This window comes from Rattus rattus, chromosome 4 (assembly GCF_011064425.1).
Source record: "Rattus rattus isolate New Zealand chromosome 4, Rrattus_CSIRO_v1, whole genome shotgun sequence".
In the NCBI taxonomy this organism is placed as follows: Eukaryota; Metazoa; Chordata; class Mammalia; order Rodentia; family Muridae; genus Rattus; species Rattus rattus.
In genome coordinates, this window is record NC_046157.1 from 19,501,136 (window position 1) to 19,513,450 (window position 12,315).

The 12,315-nt window shown below is 42.3% G+C and overlaps 1 protein-coding gene and 1 pseudogene across 1 annotated transcript in view; one reads left to right on the forward strand and one right to left on the reverse strand.

The window, feature by feature from the left end:
• The window catches only part of Ccdc14 (coiled-coil domain containing 14), a 34,419-nt gene extending 30,896 nt beyond the window's left edge, over positions 1 to 3,523 (forward strand). The window contains exons 12-13 of the mRNA XM_032900151.1: positions 20 to 152; positions 1,190 to 3,523. Coding sequence (XP_032756042.1) covers positions 20 to 152; positions 1,190 to 2,114 — 1,058 coding nt within the window. The 3' untranslated portion in view covers positions 2,115 to 3,523. The remainder of the gene's footprint in view (positions 1 to 19; positions 153 to 1,189) is intronic.
• A 7,842-nt stretch (positions 3,524 to 11,365) lies between these two features.
• Positions 11,366 to 11,836, reverse strand: LOC116897923 (annotated as a pseudogene).
• Positions 11,837 to 12,315: the final 479 nt, after the last annotated feature.

Genomic DNA, 12,315 nt, shown 5'->3' on the forward strand with positions numbered 1-12,315 from the left:
TTCATCGTGTTTCCTTTAGAGTTGGAGGAAGCCTTGGCCAATGAGAAGAACTCTCGGTTTAAGCTCGAGGCTGCAGAAAAGGAAAATCAGATACTGGGAATAACTCTCCGCCAGCGGGATGCTGAGGTTGCCCGCCTTAGGGAACTTACCAGGTAGCCCAGCCTTCAATAGCTGCTTCATAAACTTGAGACCCACAGGCCTTCCTGCTTCCTGCTTTCCCTCTTGTTTTTCTTTTTTCTTTTAATTTCTAATCCTTTGTTCTTCATGAACAACTGGACAGTGTGTGGTGGAGTAGTCAAGCCCCCTGGCCTGACACCAGAGCCCTGAGTGGGCTCGGCTCTCTGCAGATTAGCTGAGCAGTTTTGTCCACGTTACTTAACCCTGTAAACCCGAGTTGTCCACTGGGACACGCATGGAGTTGTCGGGAGGACCACGGAGAACTTGATGTGTGTGTCGATGGGGTTCACCCTCAGCTCCTGATCACGCCATGTGGGTGCGTCACATGCCTTCATTCTTTACTCAGTCTCTCCCAAATAAATAAGCCTTACTTTTTATACTTTTATAGAAACTTTACAAAAATCAGTTTTCTTTTGAGACGTTTGTTAGTCATTGGATTTTTGTCTACTTTTAAAAATTTCAGAGAAGTTAATGTTTTTAATGTTTATAAAACAATAGATCTGGGGTTGGGGATTTAGCTCAGTGGTAGAGCGCTTGCCTAGGAAGTGCAAGGCCCTGGGTTCGGTCCCCAGCTCTGAAAAAAAGAACCAAAAAAAAAAAAAAAACCAATAGATCTGACTATGCTTCAATGATTCCAGATCCATCTTTAACTATAAAGATGTCTATTATATATAAATCATGTGTTATGTATAATGTGCTTAGTTTTATAAATATACTTGACAGTAATAAGTTAATATAGAAATTCTGCTTTGCTTCAGATCTAGTATGACTTTTTTAACTCAAAAGGTTGTTTGTTCGAGAATAAAATATCTCCATCGCGTAAGAAAAGCGATGAGCCTTTGCTCTGGTATTGTAGTAGACTTGCTGCTATGATCGTTTGTGATTTTATTTTTCTGCGGCCAAAGCCTCCCAACACTAGTTTTCACAGTGGCCTTCCTTTAAAGGAGAGAGCACATAGAAATGAGCTGAAGGGTTGGGTAACAATCAGTAATTACTAAATTCTCCTTGGCAGAACTTTACAGAACAGCATGACGAAGCTGCTCTCAGATCTCCATGTGGACACTGCCCGCTGTAAGATGGGGAACAGCCTCACCAGATCACTTCTGAATGTCTATGATCAACAATTTCAACGGGACCCAGCCCCTCCTCACATCTCCATAATGAGCTACCTCAATAAATTAGAAACAAATCACAGCTTTATACAGTCAGAACTGCCTAATAATGAGGAAACCCCAAAGTCAAACAGTCTCTGTGAAAATGTGCTGCCCTCACAAAGACCTCCTCATAGTGACGCTAGGGCAGTGGATGGGGGCCCTGCCCCTGGAACTGTCTCTGCTGCTTTAGTGGAGGATTCTGACACAGACTGTGAAGCCGTCACTGTAGTAGAAGATGGGTGTGACGTGGACAGTACATTTTATATTCCCTTTGCAAGAAGCACTTCTAAAAAGCACTCGCCACCTTCTGAGAGACTGTCCCCCCAGGCGAAGGTGAGCGCTGCTGCACCACAGCTCGCCAGCGGCGGTGCCTGTGCCTCCAAAAAAGAAAGTAAACCGTGTGCACCCGCAGTTTGTCCCTCACGAGACAAAGCGGAAGATGCACCTGGAAATCTTTCCAGCACATACGACACAGAGGACGTGCAGCTCCTCAGGAAAATCAGAGAAGCACTTGGTAAGATCCCTGCTGCTGCTGGGCACCCCAAGGAACAGGCCACCCATCGTGGCCCACCAGCTCCACTCAGCCCTGGCGTTCCTGTGAAGGGCAACATTGTGGCTGACAGCAGCTTTCTCCATTCTGACTTCATGTCAGACTGGAGCATCTCCTCGTTTTCAACATTCACGTCTCGTGATGAGCAGGACTTCAGAAATGGCCTGGCAGCGTTGGATGCCAATATCGCTCGGCTCCAGAAGTCCTTGAAGACTGGCCTTCTGGAGAAATGATTCTGGGAGGAAACTGATTGAGTCCTTTTTTTAAAGTACAGAACTTGACTACATTCATAGTATATTTTGGGTTTTCTTAGAGAGAACATTTTATATTATTAATTATGTATGAAATAATAAATGGAGTAAATTTACTGTTAAGAATATTTTAACACCTGAAACTTACAAAAACAAATTTTCTTGAAAACCAACAGTCTGGGAGAAGAAAACTGTGGATCAGGAAGTATTGATTTCAAGGCGCTTTACTTGACAGCTTCGGCTTCACATAGAATTCTTCACTGTGCAACGGCTGGGTTGGCGGTGCAGCCACCGAGCATTTCTGTCTGTCTGGAAGGAGAGTACGAAAGGATCAGTACTGTTTAAATGTTCTCTCTGCACTGGAATATTGGTTTCATGGTAGTGATCTTGTGTATGGGAATACTCTGTGTTACGAGCTAGTGCTGCCAATGACATGCGCTAACGTTTCAGAGAGAGAAGAGGCAGGTGCACCCACCTCACACAAAGCATTGATTTGTCCAGAGAAATACCGATGATTGATTAATACATAGTTTTTAAACCTTGGGCAATTTATTTATATTTGTCCTGAATGCATGTTTTAAGACCTTTAAAAAATAAAGTCAGACTGATAAGGTAATGCTAAATAACCAAGTTTTACCTTAGTAATTTTGTTTTTTAGTAAGAATTATTGGGTTTTCCGTAATGTCTTTGGAAGTGATGGAGTTTTGCAGATCTCAGCACTGGTGGTGATTCTGCCTTCCTGACCCAGTCTCCTCCATGGTTTAGCCGAGTGTGCTGCTCTGTGATTAACACGAACCATGTTGCACCAGCAGTTCTCACCCACCTGCTGTCACCTCTTTCTGTGTAAACACAAATCAACTCTTAGACACTAAGTCCCGCGCCATCAGTAACCTTTGGTACATGTTACCTGCCTGGCGTAGTTGAATTTGGTTCTTGGAAAGCCTCTGGCAATGGAGTAGTCTGCTGGTTCCAAATTTTCTCCTGCTTCTACAACCTCTGAAGGACCCTGCTGGGCTACTTAACATATCCTGACTTTATGGGGAGGGTTTTTTGTTTGTTTGTTTTTTGTTTGTTTGTTTTAGGTCTAAATGTAAAATGAATTATAAACTATTTTAAAGACTTGCTCATTAACATTTTCAATTTACTTCCTTCTAGTATTCATAAATGAATTGTTTACTTATTTTGAGATACCAGGTCACTCTTTCCATTTTTGTTCAGAAGCACAAACTCATAAAGAAGAAAACTGGGTCGTCTGAACAAGAACTTGTATAGAAGCTAATCTTCTAGAGGAATTTTCTCAGTTCAGATTCCTTCTTCCTGGCCAGGTGTGGTAGTACACACTTTAATTCCAGTATGCAGGAGGCTAAGGCAGGCAGATCTCTGAGCTCGAAGCCAGCCTGGTCTACAAAGTGAGTTCCAGGACTGCCAGGGCCATACAGAGAAATCCTATTTAAAAAACAAAACAAAACTGGGCAAATTCCCTCTTCCCAGATAGGTCTGTTTATGCTACATTGACAAAACTATCCAGTATCCTGATCTAGTCTGCTACCAAGGGGGTCATAAGAAGCCTGATGCATAGCTGGCCGGTCAGTTGTGGACTTGTGACTAACATCTGAGGCAAGTGTCAGTCTGTTGGCACTGAGACCACACCTGTTTGACTCTACCCTTCGGGGTGACCGTGTCTGAAGGGACTTGGATTGGTGTTTCTGCACAACCAGTTGGTTGCTGGTGAGGTGAAATCCTAGTGCATCCTGGTATCATAGAAATGAAGTGTTGCCAACATAATTCTTCCTGTATCTTCAGAATAACTCATTAAAAACTCTTAAGAATTTACTTAGGATTATTTTTTCATTAGTGTATACATTTAACTGTGTAGGCATGGATTTACCGTGGTGCATATCTGTAGGTCAGAGGACAACTCTTGGGGGTCAGTCTTTCCTACCCCCAGATTTGCTTGTGTTTTTGAGTGACAGTTGATATGGGAGTTTCTGCCTCCAGGTTCCAGCCTTGAGTTCCTGCCCTGACTTCCCTCGGTGATAAGTGTGACCTGAGAGTTGTAAGAGGAAATAAATCCTTTCCTCCCGAGCTGCCTTGGTCTTGGTGTTTTATCACAGTAGAAAAGTAACTAAGTTTGCTAGTGCAGCTCACAGAACTCAAGAAAACATTTACGGTTTTGTTTTTTAAGGATATGAACAGCCAGAAGAGATTGATAGGCCAATGCCTGGAAAAGATGCTACCTACCTACAGTCTCTGTCCTCACCGAACTGGGCTCTTCTGCCCTCTAGGTGTATACGGATCTGTTCTTGTTCAGCTCCTGTCAAGTCACCTACTCTAGCTGCCTAAAAGTTCTCTCTACCCTGGCATCACAATTGAATCATAGACAGCTAGGTACATCAGTGGTTCTCTGCCTTCCTGATGTTGTGGCCCTTTGATATAATTCCTCATGTTGTGGTGACCCCAACCATAAAATTATTTTTATTGCTGTTTCATAAATGTAATTTTGCTATTGTTATAAATTGTGAGTATTCATGTTTTCTAATGATCTGTGGGGACTCCTGTGAAAGAGTCAACTCGCAAAGGGGTTTCGACCCAAAGTTTGAGAACTGCTGATGTAAATAAATGGTTGGACAAAAATCAGGATCCAATACTAATAGACCAAGCGGGGGAAGCCCAGCAGGTCTGTTTACATTCTTGCCTTCTGTACAGCATTCCTCCTCCTGGGATTGACGGCTGAAACGAGTCTTATGATCCACTATCAGAGAAAGTTGGTGAGAATTAAATACAGGGAGAAGACTTCTCATTCTGTCAGTTCTGGTCTGGGGCAAAAAAGAATCAGGGCTTAAAAAACAACCAAAGCAACACTTCAACCACACAGGTAGCAGGGCAGAGTTCTACCTTCTTTGGTAGAAAAGCGTGCAGCCAACTCCCACCGGTGCTCCCTGTGTGGTGATCCTTCAGGAGATGCACAATAAGGGAGTTGGTATAAGGCTTACTGAAGTCAGGCCCATTTCTAAGCTTACACACACACGGCTTTCAGAATCTATGCAGGTAGCCAGGTAGATTTGGATTCTATTCCCACAAACATTCCCTTAGTTTTTCAAGTCTACTGATTTCTATTTCATTTTACATATGAGTCCTCACACTTTCCCCCATGTTTTAAATTCCAACTTACTGGGCTTAAATGTATCTAAAGCAGGACTAGAGAGATGACTCAGCAGTTAAGAGCACTGGTAGCTGCCCTCCAGGAGGTCCTGAGTTCAATTCCCAGAAACCACATGGTGGCTCACAACTATATACAGATCACAACTTCTATAATGTGGTCTGATGTCCTATTCTGGCATGCTGGTATACATGCAAGTAGAGTACTCATATACATAGAGTAAATAAATCTTTTTTAAAAAAAATTAAAGCAATTGGCCTGAACTGGACCTCCCCAAGAACTATCAGATGGTAAGATCTTACTTCTGAAGAACTTACAAGTTGAGTATCAAAAGACTTTTGAAGCCACCTTCATAACTAGAGGGGAGTCTCTTCTATAGTGACAGTACTGGAGCAACCCCAAGCACATCTAGTATCCATTTTTCCAAGTGACAAATTCCTACTGGAACCCAACACACTGCTTGTGTGTTCCTCTGTTGATACATGCCAGTTCACTTTCAGCCTTCTCTACCCTGCATGCTCCTTGAGGGCAAGGACTAAGATTTACTCAGTTTTCATTTCCCATGGTACTTGGAAACTATCACATAGGTACTGATGTTTGCCAAGGACCAGCCTCAGCCTAGTTGGGGGTCCTGAGAAAGGGTGTTTGGAGCAGTGACTCAAGCCTATGATGGATTTGAACTAACAGCCCTGTTCTGCTGGAGATAGCTCTCTCCTAGAGACCACACAGTCTGGAGATAGCTCTCTGCTCAAGATAATTCTCTCTTGCAGACCAGAGCCCAAGTCTTTTATTTTGCATAACTACTTCCTTAGTAATTGCATAGCAATTCAATCATTTACCCCAGGTTCCCTTTTCATTATCCCACAAATCAGCATTTTATGATCTTAGCCCCTTGACTCTAAAGACAGAGCCAGGTGGCAAAAGCTTCTGAATAAATACTGTGGCTTGCTGGAGCTGGATCATGACCCCTTGTTCTATTACATTATCACCAGCTTTCTGTTTTCCAACTCCTTCACTTCCTAAGCTTAGCTGTCTTTGAACTTGCTCTGTAGGTAGACCTTGAACTCAGAGATCTACATGGCTTTGTCTCCGGAATACTGGGATTAAATGTGTGTGCCACCATGCCTGGACATAAGCTTTTCTTCACCTAGAACTTAGTCTGTCCCAGGCTGTCCTTGAACTCAGAAATATGCTTGCTTTTGTCTCCTGGAATTAAAGGTATGTACCACCAGGCCTGGGCATAAGCTTTTCATGGCCACTATTTCAAGATCCAGATCAAAAGCATATGTCTTCCAGCCTCAAGATCTGGATCACAAGTGTACCCTCCATTTCTAGATTGTACTTCATTCCAGACTAAAAGTCCAAACTATTCCTTGTTCAACTGTAAACAGAAACAATAAATTTAGCTGGGTGTTATCTTGCCCTGGGATCACCACGCCCTAAATCTCTTTATCTCTAATATTTTTCTGATAAAGCTGGCTCATTATTACAGCTGCCTCTCTGTTCTTTCAGGTCTGTGAAGCCCCTCATACTTATATTGCATCTGTATATTTTGCATAGTTGAGAAATTCTGTAAACAGAACTCATGCCTTCAGAGTTCTTTCCCACAGCCCTCAGGGCTACCATTTTGCTGAGGAGCACCAGATACATTCTTCTTCCTAGAATCCCGCTGTTTCTGATTATCATGGAGTCATTAACCTTGGCAGGGAGAACATTCCCTGAAGGAGGAACTTAAGGAATATGTATATGTGTGTGTGTATACGTATATCAAGCTTACATAAACAGCACTGGAGAAGACCCACACCCTCCTGGTTCTGTTCCACCAGCAGAACCATATCACACTGTCCCTTCTGTAGCCAGACTTAGCAACTGCTGTCAGACTTAGCTAAATTCCTGACAGAAGGACTCTAGGCATCCCTGGATTCCCCCAACCCCCTTGGGTTTGTACACCTGTAACAGTTTGTTTATTGCTTTATTACACCTAAGTTGCTAGCCTTAGCCTGCTGTTTGGAACTCTTATTCTTTTTATGTCTATTATTTTCTGAGACAGAATTCACTCTGCTAGTAAACACTTGCACACTGTTGTTCATATGTTGAAAAATGTGTGTATAGCTATTTATATGATAGAAGAGATAGGACAGAAACTTAATCATGTCATCAGTGCAGAGTCACATATCCCATCAGCCTTCCTGACTGATTTGTGAAGGTTAAATGGAGGCAAAGCTTTTTAAAACTGGGCACTGTGTAATCTGTGACTCGTGGCATTTAAGGAGCCCTTATTTACCATCAGCTGGTCTTGGTTCTAGTGTCTGCCAGTTTGTCAATGAGTCTCTTCAAATGTAGATCCAGCAGTGATGAGTAGATGTGATCTGATCAAACGAAATGCGGTTCAAATGCCATTTCCTATGATCTTGTTACAATTGCCTTAAAAGGAACAACAACTGAGTTTGCCCTCTGAGCTGTCACATGCTACAGATCATATTAAGGCCACAGTTTCCAGACAAACACGTTGTCATTCCTAGAGTTACAATGGTATCCCATTAGAACAGCAAATAAGTAGTCATTCATCCTTAAGGAAAAGTTCACATTTACTACAAAGCTTTGACTTAATTCTCCTTGAAGTTACAGTGAATAGACACAGGAAAACCAAAGTATGGAATTAAAATACCCAGATACCCATTTAAGGCCAGGGAACACCTTAAACCATCTGGAATGATTTTCAGGCTAGTTTCTTGTTTTCTTCCTGATGTCAACTGACTTGTCATAAGTGCTTGAACACATGAGGACCCACAGGGGTCTTGAGAAGCTAGCTCTACCCCTTCTCTATTAGTATGGTATAGTACCCAAGAATTCCCTCTCAGAGCCTATATGTGTATTAAAAGAGATAACATGGAAATGCTCTGGACCAAACACAACCCTGTAGAGTGCTGATTGCACAAGTTCCCTTTGTGTGCGTGTGCGCGTGCATGTATGTGTGTGTGCCAAGCTCCTCAGGTTTTCCTTCGCTGTATGAGGACACACTGTTCTTAAAATCTTTGTCTAGCACAACTAGTAAAATGAGATTCCTGCCTGTTACTTGGCCAATTTCATCACAAGTCAATTATTAAAAATTCATGTTTTTCTCCCACTGGCTCTGGCTTTCGGTGCGAGTCCTCCCAGATTCCAGACTCCAGTACTGTCTTACCATACCTTTGCCTCATGGAGATGCGAATGGAGACATGTGGAAGTACCACAGATTACCCAGAACTTGGCCCTCTTGAAAGCAGGGCACATGTTCACATTTGTAATGAGGAATATGGTCAGCTGTTTAGTAGGGAGCACACAGCCAAGCATGTCTTTTCACCCACCACTCATCATCCCTTCCAGATTCTTCACTTGGCTGTGAACTTCAGGTCCAGAGGAAAAAAGAGACGAAAATCAAATATCCTCAAGCCAGCTGCTCCAATTCAAGCAGAACAGACCCTCTTGGAGGGTGGCAGTTTTGGTTTGGGCAGGAAGAAACTGGTGAAGGAAAAGTAATTTTCAAGTCCAGGCATTCAATGGATGAAGGAAATGTAACATTATTTATTTTATTACTATTAGTAGTAAAGAAAATAAATTATTCTTTGTCCTCCTCTTTCCCTGCCACCTTTTCTTCCTCCCTCTCCCTCTTGCCTCCTCTGTTTTCTTTCCCTCCCCCTTCCCTTCTCTCCCTTTCTCTTCTCTTCCTTCTTCCTCTTCCTGCTGTCTTTCTCTCTCTTCTGCTCACTCTCCTGCGGATCACACCAGCTGTCTTAGTGAGGGGAATGGAGTGGTTGAGACAGGAAATTAAGGCAGGTTGACGAGCACACACTTGACAAAATGTCTCGCTGTGTAGACAATGACCTAAGCTCTCCTACTCCATGTTGTTGTCTGCCTAAGCCAGTGATCATTTAGTCTTCAGACTCGGTAAATCCCGTAAAAATTTAACGAGATCCGTATATGACATAAAAATCTTCATATGATATAAATGAATGGATCATTATATGATATTAATGATTTACAGGTCTCAATACATGAAGATGATGTTTATGTAATTCAGTACATTTACTCTTCAAATTAACCCATAAATTCAGTGATTCTGTTAAACCCTTTGTTTACTGTGAGTATGAAGTTATGGATTAAGCATGTATGCTATGTTTCATCCCATTATAGTCATGATTTATATAAATTCTCATGTTGCCCATGAGATCTGTGGAAGCTGGCTGCTAATGCTGTCCAGTGTGAGATACCAAGCAATGCTTTGTTACTTTCATTGTTATTTCTCCGATTTCTACAGAATTTCAGCAAGTTCATATTTGTGGGTCCTTTGTTACTCCTAGTGAACTATTTGTATTGATGTTCTGTTTAGTTGTTGGCAATTGCCTTGAAAGGACTCTTTGTGGAAAAGGATACTTTGTGTCATAGCAAGTCAGGTAGGTTCTCATACTACTTTTAAATATGTTTACAGAAACCTTTACTATAACCCCACTTACAGGAATTACTTGTATAGGGTTAAACATGCCTGGCTTTTAAAATTACATTTTTTCTAATTTCTTGACAATTCCATATGATTATTATTATTATTTTTTTTTTGGTTCTTTTTTTTCGGAGCTGGGGACCGAACCCAGGGCCTTGCGCTTTCTAGGCAAGCGCTCTACCACTGAGCTAAATCCCCAACCCCCCATATGATTATTTTTAATCATACTCACTTTCTACCCCTCCCCCAACACCTCCCAGATCCACTTCCATCTCCCTACCCACCCCCTCAATGCCCTCTTTAAAAAAAAACCTCATTGACTTTAATTTGTGCTGCCCATATACTCATGGATTTGGAACCCACTAGGAGCCACGCTCTTTAAAGAGAATTGATTACCCCTAGAAGCTATCAACTGTCCACAGCTCCTCAGTTAGGGTTAGGAGCTCATGGACCCTTCCCACCTTATGCTAGAGGGTTGACTGGCTTGATTTGTACAAGTCTTGCACAGGCTGCCCCAACTGCTTTGTGCTCATGAGAGCAGCAGTCCTGTGTGCAGATGACACAGTTTTGCTCTAATCCTTCCTGGCTTCTGGCCTGTACAGTCTTCTTTTGCAATGGCCCTAGACCCTTGGGGAGGGGTATAACATAGATGTCCTGTTTGTCAAACATGCCTGCCTTTTATAAGTTCCTTGGTTATTAGTAAGAAAAGTCTCCCTAAACAGTAAGATATATGTATGTGTGTGTGTGTGTATATATATATATGTATATATATACATATATATATAACCTTTGTTTATTTTTTTCAGACATCACTTTATTTATTTAACACGCCCTTCTGACTCAGCCATTTACCATCTTTAGGACCTGTAGAGCCACATAAAGACCATAAAGACTTTCACATTTTATCTAAAACCAAACTGAAGAAAACTGATTAAAACTCAAGTGTCAGTTTGTGTCCTAGTTTCTTCCGTGATTTTTTAATACTCCGGCATTTTAAACAGTCCGTGTTACATGGAAGGTAATTCTGGCGATGCTATGCCACATCTATTGAAAAGGGATTCACTTATGAGTGGGCACTGAAATGGGAAGGTGAACCCCCATGCTTCATGAACACGCATTGATCTTTACCAGCACACATCTGAATCCCATTGATATATTTGAAATCTCTAATATGGTTTTACGTTATGAAGTTTCAGGCTGGAGAAGCAAATGGTCCCTTTCTTAAAATGTGCATCTGGTAAAGAAAATATCTATCACTGGACACAGGCAATGCCAGAAACCATGATCTAACTGTCGTGTGTTATGATACTGCCAAGGCTAACTCATGAAGCAAGTCACGTTCTAACCCCAATACAAACTGCCTAAGAATATTTCATTGTCCTTTAAACTTCTAATGTACTTGTATTCATTTTTAATCACTTTATTTTTTGAGATATTAGTTACATCATTCCCCCCTGTACTTGATTTTAATTTTTTTAACAGATCTTGTCTCAAGTTTATTTGTAAAAACAGCACAGGACACTGGTCATCTGGAAATCGTGTGTGGGTAGGTACATCACAGCTGTCCGTCTGTCTTCACACTGGCAGGAGCCTTTTCTATGAGGCCTTCACAGTGCCCGGGGCACCCTTGGGAGCCTGGGCTAGAGCTGAATCCTGGGCCTTAGCTGGAGCTTTGGCCTCTGCCTTGGTTTGAGCCTTGGGCTTTGGTTGGCAGAGCCTGCGACCCTTGGCCATGTAGCTTCGAATCCTCTTCCCAAGCTTGGGGTAAGCGATGAAAGCCAGACGGCTGAGTTTGCAGCTGGGGCCCTTTGGCATCTTGGGCTTGATGGCCTGTGGCTTCACAAGGGCCTCGATGGCCTCTGCCCATGCACTCACGGCCTTGGCATTGCTGGCCTGCATCTTCTTCAGGCCTTTCTTGTTGTGTTTCTTGGCAAAGCACATGTTCCTCAGACACTTGGGGTCAACCCCCTTAAGAGATTCTTACCTTTGTGTCTGGGGTTTCTTGATGCCACTTCTGTTCCATTTGTGGGACTGGTTATGTGTGGTGTAGTTCATGGACTTGGCCATGTCTGCACCGTAACCTGCTTCTCCCCTCAGCACCTGGGACCAGAAGAGAAAGAGCTTGATTTTAAATTTTATTTTATTTTATTTCCTTTCAGATGGGTAGCCAGTTGTATCTGAAAGTGTTTCCAGAGTAATTTATCACTTTCCCATTGAACTGTCACTTTGGCTGGCAAACATTTCTAATAACCACACAACTCTCGGTTGTTTACTCTGTGCCATGAATACATTTTGTGTTCTTACTAATACCATGTTGGTTTGAATTCAGTTTTGTAGTGTATTTTAACAGTTCAGTATGTACACATTCACTCTTTCTTCTTACATGTGTATTTGTATGTATGTCTATGAATGTTCTCATATCGAGGGGCACACATGTGTACAGGTGAATGTTCACACATGTGCACATGTCTATAGAGGACAAAGGTGGCTTACCACCAGCCACCCAAGGAATGACACGGACACTTTTTAATAATTATGAAAGCTTG